General features: G+C 38.3%; 1 protein-coding gene across 1 annotated transcript in view; it reads right to left on the bottom strand.

Moving 5' to 3' along the window:
• spegb (striated muscle enriched protein kinase b) overlaps window positions 1-9,243 on the bottom strand; it is a 41,057-nt gene extending 31,814 nt beyond the window's left edge. The window contains exon 1 of the mRNA XM_061053837.1: window positions 8,145-9,243. Within this exon, the coding sequence (XP_060909820.1) occupies window positions 8,145-8,562 (418 nt within the window). The 5' untranslated portion in view covers window positions 8,563-9,243. The remainder of the gene's footprint in view (window positions 1-8,144) is intronic.
• Between the last annotated feature and the right edge of the window lie 3,099 nt (window positions 9,244-12,342).

Below are 12,342 nucleotides of genomic sequence, written 5' to 3'. Positions count from 1 at the left end.
AAAAAAAGTACTGAAAGGTCTATTGATTAAGCTGCTGTTATAGCTGGCTCTGCATCTTGTTGGCAATGTACTGTAGTTATAGAAGCAATTAGAGCTCTGTTAGTCGTTACAAGCTTCTCTCTACTTTGCCTTGATAGAAAAACAAAAAGGTTAAATCATGCTAGGTAAGTATGAACATATAAACTAACCCCTATACTAACTGCTAAAAGACTGTTATATTTAGATTTGTCATAAATATTGGATTGGGGACATAGCATTAGTGAAGTTGACAATAAGTAGCCCTTTTTAGAAAAGATGGTGGAAATGTGCAAAGAAGATGGCACACATGGATGTCATCAGTGGAGGTAGCAAACTATTTAAACATTTCATCTGCATGGATTGGAAAACAATTAAATTATGACTATCTACTAGATTGACTGACCATTTTTTTCTTCATACAATACATTACCTTCCTCTGAGTTTCTAGCATGCAAATCTCCAAGAGTGTGAAGACATTTAAATCTATAAATTCATAGTGAATACAAATTTAAACATGTATTAAAGGAAACTCGGCGACGTTGATACCCAACTTGAACCCTGAGCATGGTCCTTAAATGGCGAATGGACATCACATTGCTTAATTAGTTTTGCTTGACGGGGGAATGATCGCAGAGTGAGTGCACAGGGTATTACTGTACATATCCAACTATAGTCCCATCCATGAACGTGTGGATCATAAACCTGTCACTGCAACCATACAGAAAACCACATAGCTCAAGTAACAGCTTCTATACAGAGGTATATATTCTGCTGATAGTTGATTGTCTTTGTTTATATGGCATTCTTAGAGGGGAAAGGAGATAGTTCTGTGTTTAAATGACCCTCTTGATCCTATTTTAATACTTCTTAATAAACTATCACCATGTACTGTTAGGGTTGGACAATATGGTTTTATTTTGAATCTTGTATATTGATGAAAGAAGCCAATAACTGTGATAAGGAACTACAAATCCATTCTTACATAAGCAGCATCAGTCAGAGCAACATCCCAATATATCAGCGTTTTAGTGCAACTCTGAAAGACTTCTTTGAAGTTAGTTCAAAGCTGTGGTTGTGCCATGAGCTTGGTACATCTAATCGAAGTTTAACGCTGGTTTTTGTTGGCTAATGTTATTATACCATCCACTGTAACACTGGTCTAAGCTAGTTTCCCTTTTGATGAGTGTTTTACAGAATAGCTTCATCATATTTAATCACTCTCATTGTATCTAGACTGTTTATAAGAAACACAGTGTTCCAGTTGAGAAGCAGCAAATTTTTTAAATGTACTCAGTCAAGATTTCTTGTGGAACATTTTTTTGCCTTGTATCTACTTATTACCAATGACTGAAAACAATAAAGAAGGAAAATAAATCGACAAATAATTGACAAGATAACATATAAGCACTTGCCTGATTTTTTCTTTGGTCTGGATTTTGTTCATGGCCACTGTTGGTATATCCTCGAAAGGTATTTTTTGTCTTGGCTTACATTCAGCAGCAGCAGGGTATTCCCCAAAATACAGGGGGGTTCCGAGCCATTACTACACGCCTAAATCAGGCATTTTTCTATGAAGACATCAGCAAGAATCATCTGACTTAGGTGAAAAAGATTCAACTTGTTATACACTGCAAGACTGCCGGTAAAAGCTCCTCAATCAAAATGCAAAGAAAAGGAAATACAAGGCACTTTGGTCCATTACATAATAAGTTGCCCCTCACAGTCTCAGCACTTCTTCTGAGAGGATCCGTCTCTGAAAAGCAAAGAGAATAGACCTCCGTCCGCAGGTGGAAATGTCTGTTGAATGCATATCATCCACACTGAGGGAGCCCCCCTGTCCACACAATAGCCAGCGACAGTGTAAGCATCTTCCCCCGCTGCGTTCCACCCCACAGGCAGTGCACACCGATAGGCAGAAAAACCAGTGGGAGTGATCCAGCCCTCTTGAGATCAGTGTTCTACGGCATTGGTTGACATTTTTCATTTTTTCCTTCCTCCCCATGTGTCTGTGTCTTATTCTCCACCTGGTGTAATGAGCCGATGGTGTGTTGTCGGCAGAGAAGGGGAGAATCACTGCAACAGCAACAGGGAGCTCCTCGCTCCTCACTGCATTGCTGGAGCTCTGTTAGCTCTCACAGAAAAAAAAATGTGTTACAAGGCGCAGCTATTTCCAAAGCATGTGAAAGATGGAATTGATGTGCTCACGGCTACAGCTATGCTCCTAAAATCTAAAAGAGCAACTGTGTTATTGTACAACACAATTTCAGTTGCTGCTAATGTACATCTGGTATAATAAATCCTGAATATCCTGCATTCTGTAATACAACCACATGCTTTATTTCGAATGACTCAGTATGTAAGAAGTCTTTCCCCCTGAGGGAAAGGAAAAGGCATTACTGCTTACACATTTAATTTCACCACCAAGAATAAACCGCTACACAGAAATAACTGCGCTTATTTCAATCCACATGTTATCACACTGTACTCAGTACAATGTAGCACTGCTCACACACCAACGAATATTCACACCTAGACTGAATAAGGACTTTTTTTTTACAACCTTATACTTATAGATATATCAGTAATGGTTGCATCCAAAAATGCAGTTTTCAACCATAACATTGCATATGCCTACAGGCTTAATTCAAGTGTGAGTGTGTTTTGTAATCTCAGGTCATGGAGAGTAACTTCCTGTTTCAATGGAAGCTGCACTTTATGTGGACTTCTGTTTTTTTTTTAAATAATGTATTGGATTCAACATTGATTAAACAAAGGAGAAATGAAAAATGATTCTCAGCCTAGTAACAAATTAACATGTATAAATGTTCACTGCAGCATGCTATAGCACAGGCTTCGTGCTGAGAATATAACCTGTAGTGGAATAATTGCTTTTCTATTGCAGAGGTGAGAATGTGTAAAAAATCATGTAACCTCAAACACTGCTGATGGCACACAATGAATACAGAGGCTGCCATTATGTTCAATAAAACCCTTGTGGTTAATCATTTATGTGCAGCATGAAATTTAAGCTAAAATGCTGTAATGCAGTGAAACGTTTGTTTATTTTAATTAACAATAATTTACCATAGATAAAATAACATGCAATGTAAATGGACTTGTATGGCGCTTTTTTAGGCTTTTGATTACTCATGGCGCTTTTTACAACACAGGTCACACCTACCAATTCACACACTGATGGCAGAAGCTGCAATGTAAGGCATCCACCAGTATTAACTAATCCATTCATTCACAATCAGAGACGCCGCCGAAGCTGCGGGAGCAACTTGGGGTTAAGTGTCCTACCCAATCACACACCGGACATGTGGGACTGCAGGACTTGGGGACTGAGCCCCTGACCTTCTGGTTGAGCAACGAATGACTCTGCTACTGAACCACAGCTGCCCTGTGTAATATAATAAGGGTTGCTTGTGAAGAGATAATCCCCAAACTCGTCAGTTCTACTGAGTTTTTTAGTCTTATTTAGCTGTTTTGCTTCTTTGTTTTGGAATTTACAGCCGGCATAGCAGCTTTAACATATTTCTAAGTACTGGTGGGCATTAAGCATTGGCATGCAACTACTCGGAAAATAAAGCATTTTCATGAACTCTCTGAGAGCTGCATGATGGGAAATTTGCCACAAGTACGTTCTTGTGCTGTTCACCTTTAAATGTAAAAGAATGTAAATTGAAAGAAATCCCATATTTATAATGGTGATTTATGACATAATTTACTATTCTACGAGAGTATTAAAGATTCATGTTTATTTCAACAACATTTACTCTTCCTAAATTTGAGCACATGAACTAGAAATCTGTCCTGATTAAACATTTAGCTTAAGAGAAATTCTGACAGTCTGTCACTCAAACTCATCTTACAGCTGTAATAAACCTCATAATTTCCCTTTGGGTTTTCTTGTCCTTTCACATTGATTTGTTGATGTGCTTTTCAATTTATTAAAGCAACATGGCCGTGAAGGGGATTTCCACAGTGTGACTTCAGCTCCACCTGTTCGCTCACATTCATGCTCTCAGAAGAAGACAACATGGAGAGGAAACTATCCAAACACCCTGGAAAAGGGCCATGGTCACACTCAGGGGGCGACATCTAAAGCTGCCAGCAGTAGGGCTCTGCAAACAGAGTTAATCTGCAGGCTTTGAACAGACTGTATAGATTTTTGAATTAAAATCACTGCTGCGCCCAGAGAAAAACCCAGATCTACATTTCTCATCAGCTCTATGCAACTTTTTAGTGTCTTTAAGTCCTTTGTTTAAAAGCCTGCAGTTTACTGTGCTCATCATATACTGTTAACCAGTAGTGGATGAATGCATCTATTACTTTACCTTCCTTATTTGTTTCATTTCAGTTCATATATGAGCCTTTCATCTACACATATTTCATTGAAGTTGGACAGTTTATCTTTTGTTTTAATGAATGAATTGATCAATTTGTCAGATCAGTAATTAATCAACTGACTGCACAAACAGCAGCCAGGATTTAAAGGGGGATAGAGACTTTATGGGCATAAAAACTGGATAGATCATTAAAGAAGCGCGACACCGCAAAATGTGGCAGACATCTTTATGCTCCTGCATATTTAGTAGATGTTGCAGATTCATAATAAGACCTTTCCCTGGTCAGTAGAGAGAAAAAAGTCACACAGGGCCGGGCTAAAATTAGAGGTGATGTCTTCCTATGTAACAGGAGAGACGTTGGCCTGCTAACATCACAAAAATCTAAGGCCTGGCACATTCCTCAGTATAAATAACCAGGGAGAGTTGGTGGATGAGGGGGGCGGTACAGAGAGACATTTTCAAAGAGGGAGAGAGAGAGAGAGAGAGAAAGGGTCCAGGCAGTGGACCACTGAGTGATGGGACAGCTGTAGACTACGCACATAGCAAAGCAGCAGAGAGCTGAATCAAACTGAAGGTTAAAATGGAGAATCAAAGGAACACTTCTGAATGGAGATGTCATTTTCAAACCTCGTTTAAAGGTTTTAAAGTAGCTGATAGGATTGTGAGAAGTACTGAGGATTTACAACAGTGTGTGACATCTAGTATCTGCGTCACAATATAAAGTTGCATAAAAAGACAAGACCTTTGTTTGTTATCGATGATCATTTTTAAAGGACCACACCACAAAACACAGGATGCACGGGTTCTATGGATATGGACTACTGAATATTAAATCTTTTACTGCCTGTTCATACTAACAATGCTATGTTATGTCCAGCCACAAGTGGAGAAACTAAACTATGAGAGTCTAGATGACTATTACATGAAACCACTATTTGTGAAATGTCCCTAGTGGTCCACGTTATCACGACTACTGCTTTCATATTGTATCACAAGGGTGTAATGAAATAAGACTTTTATCTTTTTCCCTATAGTATCTTAATTCCGATCATCATGGCTCCCCTATGAAAACTGTGAACACTGAAAATACCATTTTAATTATTCTGTTAAACTATAAAGTTGGAGAAAAGAGGATTGACTCAAAGTTTACTGATGCCTAAATCTCTGTTAAGTAATTGCTTCTTCACTTAAACCAGAAACATGTACAATTTCAGTCTGAATTTCTACAATTCAAGCATTCACAATAACAAGAATCCTGCTGCTTTATATGTATTTGAGTACAATCTTATTCAAGAAGGGAGGAACACAAACTTTACAGGAAGAAGCTGAACTAGGAACTCGACTACGTCATAATATTAATTTTCAAATGCTAAAATGTGATGGTGAATCTTTTATCTGGTCTCTGTCCAAGCATTTATATTAATAAATTAAATAATTAAAGTATATTTAATACAGTGTGCTTTCTGCAGCCCATACTAAAAGGAATCCTTAACATCATGTTGTCTAGTCTGCAGACATCATCACTCTTTAAGTATCCAGTTTTTGTCTCAAGCTTGCACAGAGCAGCTCTTTTTTTTTTTTTTTTAAATCAGCAGGGATTGTTATGTAAGCACCCCGTGCTTTGTTCTACACCATCAGAGTAAACTATCATTTGCCAAAAAACTCAAAACTGATTGTTAAACTGATTGAACTGTGTTCGGCAGTGATGAGACTTGACATTTTTGTGCATACAAATGCATGCCTCATGTGCTCTCTCAGCAGGAAAAGGCAGATTTAAATTGAAGAGTGAGTTTCCACTAGACACTCACGCAGAGCTCTGCCAAACAATGACAGACTACTCGAGCTGATATATGAAGGGCATATTTGTGGGGATGGTAATTTCATTTTTCACAGCAGCTGAGGTGGTCAGAGCGCTCAGGTGAGATGAATTCAAATCAGGGCTGCAGATGACACAACGCATAAGAAGAGGTTTAGATGATCAGAATGCCGGTGTTTTAACAGACAGGAGCCGCACTGGCCTTCAGAGCATCCTCATCCAGACGGGGAGAAATCAGACTGAAATACACTTCAAAAGCTCCCTCTCTGGATAATTAGTCAAAAGCCAGCTTCGTTTAAAGAACTACTCACTTACAGTTTCCCTGCAATCATTGTGGAATCTAAACAAGTTCTCACTTATATGCTCATCTCAAACAGTGATCTCCACAAGTCTTTATAAATAGCAAAAAAAACATGAGCAATAAAACTCAAAAGCAGAGAAGCCATTTAGATAAACGGCTCCCAACAAGTGAAAGCTAAATTATACTTTAACTCAGCATCTGTGCTAAAAAAAAAACAATGATCCCTCTGTGCCTATATCAGACAAATCTACAGTGATTCAGATAGGAAGTGTTGCCTCAACACCACAGTAGTAACATCAATCATCACTTCATGCAGTTTGCAAAATAGCCAAAAAATACAATATTCATTTTGGACACTATGAGTAATTATGTGTAACATGTAGTTTGAAAAACATAGAATAATTAAAGATATTGATTTCCATGTAATAATTGGCTATCATAGATTCAACTAATGTTGGGTCTTTGTAGATAACATAACAATGAGTAAGGTATTTTACCTGCTTTGTAAAGGTTCTTGAGATAACATTTGTTATGAATTAGCGCTTTAAAAGTTGATTGATTGATAAAACACAAGTTATCCAAATAACTGTTGTTGACATTGATGTCTTACAATTAGTACAACAACAATTTATTCCAATACTTGATGCTTTTGTGCCCTTATCAGATTCCATCAAGGGAAAAAAAACTAATTCAATCATTTGGAATTAAAACCTCCTTACTCTTTGTTTATGTGTGAAAGGTTGAAGACAGTCAAAATCATAACACTAGGACAAATAAATATGAGATTTCCATAGAAGAAAACCTCAATCTTAAATAAAAGGGGAATTCACATTTGAATGTGTAAATCAAAGTGAGGCTTTGTGTTTGGCCTTGACATGTTAACACAACATATGTCTGTAAATATGTGTAAATTAGTGCTTTACATTAGAGTTTGAGTATATATGCCAATGCAAGTTTATGCATTTTGTTTCCTCTCTCTTCTTTCCATTATTTTTTAGCACGACTTCTTCTCAAATCAATGAGCAGAGTTAAAAACAAAAAGCAAATTATCTACACTGCCTGGCATACCAGAGAATGACAGCTACACTTTAGCTCTTAAACTACCAAAATAAAAGCTCAAATATTAGAATATATTAGACAGTTGTTGCATTTACATCAAAACCCTATTTAGAGAAGGTGCAGTAGCAAGTTGGGATATCAGCCAGCATCATCACTCAATATTCCAGCTAATGGAGGCGACATGTTTTCGAGATACTTCCTGCTATGGGGAGGCTGGGACTTTTGGATAACTGTGGCATTCTGGGTAATTAACATAGAAGTTAGTAGAGTAAAAGATTTTGTTTTCAGAACTGCATTGTCACAGTGGGTTTGACAATGATTTGACTTATATTGCTGAACATATTTGGTCCCAAAGTGTATCGGATGACTTCCTTATTCTGGAATATCAGATAGTATTCTACATTATAATGAAGGTCTGCCAACAAGGAACTGTAGGTGTTGTGTCTGACTGCTCTGACTACAAATTATTTAGTAGCATCTTAATCTGATTGATTTAGACTCATTTAATGCTGAAAATAAACTCTAGAAACCACAAGGTCATCTCTATTAGAAGACCATACTGTATACCTGTGTGACGTTTTAAATTCATGAGCATTACCTTCACCCAGATCCAAGACGGCGAGTACAGCGCTGCTCCGGGCCTCTCCCAGGTGATTATTGGCGATGCATGTGTAGAGGCCTGCATCACTGGGTTTGCAATCCCTAATCCAAAGTCCTCCGTACTCCTGGTTCTCCATGTTGAGGAGGTCATCATTGTGGTACCAGTACAGGGAGGGCTGGGGGTCTCCAGCCACAGTCACCTTGAGGCGGATGTCGCATCCAGTCCCTACGGCGGCATTCCTCATTTTGCGGATAAAAACAGGAGGAGTCGGAGTGGGAAGACCGGGTTCTCGAGGTTCCGGGGCAGCCTGCTCCAAACTTGATTTGGACCGTTTTGGGGGGATGATGGGGCTTGGGGATGCCACTGTTTCATCTGCCCCTTTTTTCAGGGTCATTTGCACCTCAGCTTTTCTCATGGTGGAACTGATTTGGTAGATCCTTTAATGGATCCTGTAACTGTACGGGTTTTGAATTGCACTAACACTGACTGGGCCCTCTCTTAGTTTTGTACACCAATATCAAGAGAGGCCATTAGATACTATGACAGATTAAGTATACATTACAGTAAACAAAGTTCTCACATTTTGTATTCAAGATTTAGAACTTAATTTAATTTGATAAGCCCAATTTAAATATTTACAAACACATCTGCCATGGATAAAGTGTCCTAGAACCGCTGCTGTCTGACCTCAGTTGTTGTTTAAAGAAGAAGAAATTGTCGTTTACCAGGTAATTTAGGAGATAGCGATAGCTGCCACTCTCTTAGAGGTATTTTTAGGGCAAGACCCACTGGATCAAGTTGCATTAACAGCTCTCTTGACTTGCCTCTTGGAAGTGACGGCCTTGCTTGTCCCCTTCCTTTTCCTGCCCTTTCAGACTGTTGTGAGGATTTCCAAATATGTTTAACTTCTCGAAACTTCTCTGCAGAGCAAAGCGTGCGAATCTTCCTTCCAAGTTTCCTTTCTTAATCCCAGCCTCCTTGGTATCTGTTCCTGCTTAGCTTCTGTGTTTGAATGCAAGTCCTGTCCAGCAAGTTGCACAGTGCCCCCCCCTTTCCTTGTCCCATGAGCTAGACCACCCCACTCATGATCTCCCCCTACCTCTGCCAGTCAGTCCGAAGGGGGAAATGACAGCCACAGCCCGGCAGCTGCATGGTGATCCGTCTGCCCACTCACCGCTAGGCTCCCGCCCCCTTGTCATTTTTAGCCAACCTGGGGTCAGTAGAACATGTGAGATGGTGCAACACTTGGCGCTAAGCCGGGGGTGGTGGGTATGGGACAGATATTTAATTTGTAGGTCAAATGTAGAGGCTGATGTTGGCCTCATAATTGTGGTGAGGTGGTCAAATACCGTAAAACGTAAATGTTATCGCTGTGTTAACATTGCAAGTTGGCAGCTGTAGCCCAATGGTGGATATTTTAAGCATCTTCTATTATTACTGACTCAGTTGTGGCAGTATCTTAGACTGCATAACAGAGGCATTGGACTGGTTTTCAAGATTTGTCGTAGTACTAGTCAATGAAATTGTTGCCTCTGTAACAAAGGAAAGACCTGAAAAACAAAAACACATTTGGTCAAACTTAAATGAAGTGATGCTTATGCTGTATAAGTTATTTACTGCTAAGTCAGTTTAATGCTAGATACCATGGTTCCCAACCTTTTTTGGACTGTGACCCCACTTTGACTTCACAAAACTCTGGCGACCCCAGACATCCAAAACACACACAGCTTTTTTCTAAAACATCGGTTTTCAATCATGTCCTAGTTTTTCTATTGTGTTGTTTGTAAACATTGATACTAGATCACATTTAGGATTTTTTGTGTATTTTTTGTTGACAGAGGAAGAAAGGCTGGATGACTTCTGCACAGTGGTTGACAGACAGAGACAGCAAATTTCTTGTTGAGGCACTGGCTATGGCCCACAGTAGCCTGTGTTCAATATATTTGAATGTACAATATATTATTTCATTAATCAATAAATAAAAACTTCAGGCGACCTCTTTTGAATTTCATATTGGGACCGGGACTCCAAGGTTGGGAAAGCATGCTATATAAAATTCTACTGCAAGCTTGTTGCTATGAGAATGACAACACAATAATCAAAACGAGGTCAAATCACCTGTGGCATTAATGAATCTGGAAAGCAACTTAAACATATTGCTAGTTTAACGCACATGTAACAGAACTGTTAGCAAATAAGTTGTTTATTGTTTTAACTAGATATATGAAGGGTTAGGGAGTAAGCTAAGTTTACTAACTTTTACAAGACTTTATTCTAGTTATTGCATTTCGTAAAAAAAAATAAACATGTCTGATTGACATTATGTAAGTGAGCATTGCTTACCACTCGGAGCTTGATATTGACGCTTTAAAATATTAGTATTATTAATTAAGTAGCATTTCTTGAACAAGTTACAGTACCGTTTCATATCTGTCTTTGTGGACGAATACTTCGTTATGCTACAAATGTAATAAATTGAATAGCGTGGAGTAAATGCGAAATACCCGAAATAATCAACAAACGAGCTCCGCCTGGCTGGGTAGCAATATTCGATATAACACGGTGTTACGAACACGATAAAGTTTACAATTAAAGATGTTAAGACTTACCTTTGAGAAGAGTAGACAAGTCAAACATCGTAAGCTTATTGTTGATTTATCAAGACTGACAGACAATTTTTTGTAGCGACAAGAACCGACAACAACATGAAATGTAACTTGGTCTCTTTACAGGCAAAGCACACCTGGCTCTCTATCGAGGACTGTGATTGGTTAGACTATTTAGTTTATCAAGAGAGAGGTGATAAATACATCTGATTAAATAACATCACTAAAGAACTTTTTTGCATTTTATTAGAAGGCTACTATGAGCAGTGATAGCTGTATTGGTGGAAGCTGTATTATTTATTTAATCATTTTGAGGCTACTTTTTCTTGTAAAGGGATCATAAACAATATTAAACATAAATGTTGCCATGCATTGTATCAGAGTTATCTTAGAGCTAGTTTACATCTGCAGTCCCTCTGCAGGTCATATCAACCATCTCTGTGAGGAAATACATACTGGACATACAACATGCTTAACATGGGTGAATTATTTTAAGATCATATATTAATCAATTAATCAATTAATTAATTAAATACTTGATTTTAAATAAAAGCTAATAAAAAACAACCAAAAAAAGTAAAAGAATTAGGGTAGAAGTCAAACTTATATATCCCTATCCCCGTAACGAGTACCCCCAGTTAATTTTTCACTGAAAATAAATAAACAACAATCTCAGTGTATTTTATATATAAATTGATTTTTTCCTCTGATTTTGATTTCCATAAACTCCTTCCTGCATCTCCCTCTATCCCATTTCTCAAGCCCAGTGCAGTTTTGGCAGATGGCTGTTCATCATGAGTCTGGCTTTGTTTTTTCTTGCAGCTGTAACTTTGCTAAATGTTGCTTAGTGCTCATGATAGATTAACGCTGGGTCGTTGTACTATAGCAATGAGTAGGCCTACTTTTACCTGCTTTTGATAACGTGTCTTGAGATGACACTTGTTATGAATTGGGGCTAAACAAATAAAGATTGATTGCTTGACTGATTGATAAACCTGAAACAACTCTCATGTACCAACAAGCAAAATAAAACAACTTCTTTTTTTAAGCATAGGTTCAGCTTCACCTTCCAGACATAATTTTGCAGTCAAACATATTTTTAAAGAGTTTTTTTTATTTTTTATCTGAATAGTGGCAGAAAATTCAGATTATTTGACCTACCATGTAGTGCTTGCTGAAGTGTTCCTGCTGTTGCACAGCTTCTGTTATTTCAAGCTGCTCTGCTTTTTAACAAACAAAAGAGAAAACTGGTAAATCATATCCTCTATCACTTGTTTATTCCAAAGATAAAAGTAGCCTGTGGGGTGCGTCAGTAGTTACTGGTAAATGGACTTGAGCTTGTATAGCACTTTTCTAGACTTCTGACTATTTAAAGAGCTTTTTACAACATAGGTCACATCCACCCATTCACACTGATGGCAGAGGTTGCTATGTAAAGTGGCCATCAGCAGGAGCAACTTTGGGTTAAGTGTCTTGCCCAAGGACACATCGGACATGTGGCTGCAGCAGCTGGGGATCGAACCCCCGACCGTCCACTGATCCACAGCCGCAGTGGTGTTATATAAATCAGAGACAAAAAGCAGTGTACA

The sequence above is a fragment of the Labrus mixtus genome, chromosome 13 (genome assembly GCF_963584025.1).
Source record: "Labrus mixtus chromosome 13, fLabMix1.1, whole genome shotgun sequence".
Classification (NCBI taxonomy): domain Eukaryota; kingdom Metazoa; phylum Chordata; class Actinopteri; order Labriformes; family Labridae; genus Labrus; species Labrus mixtus.
Note: the sequence above shows the minus strand (reverse complement) of the source record. Positions and strands in the feature narration are given on the sequence as shown.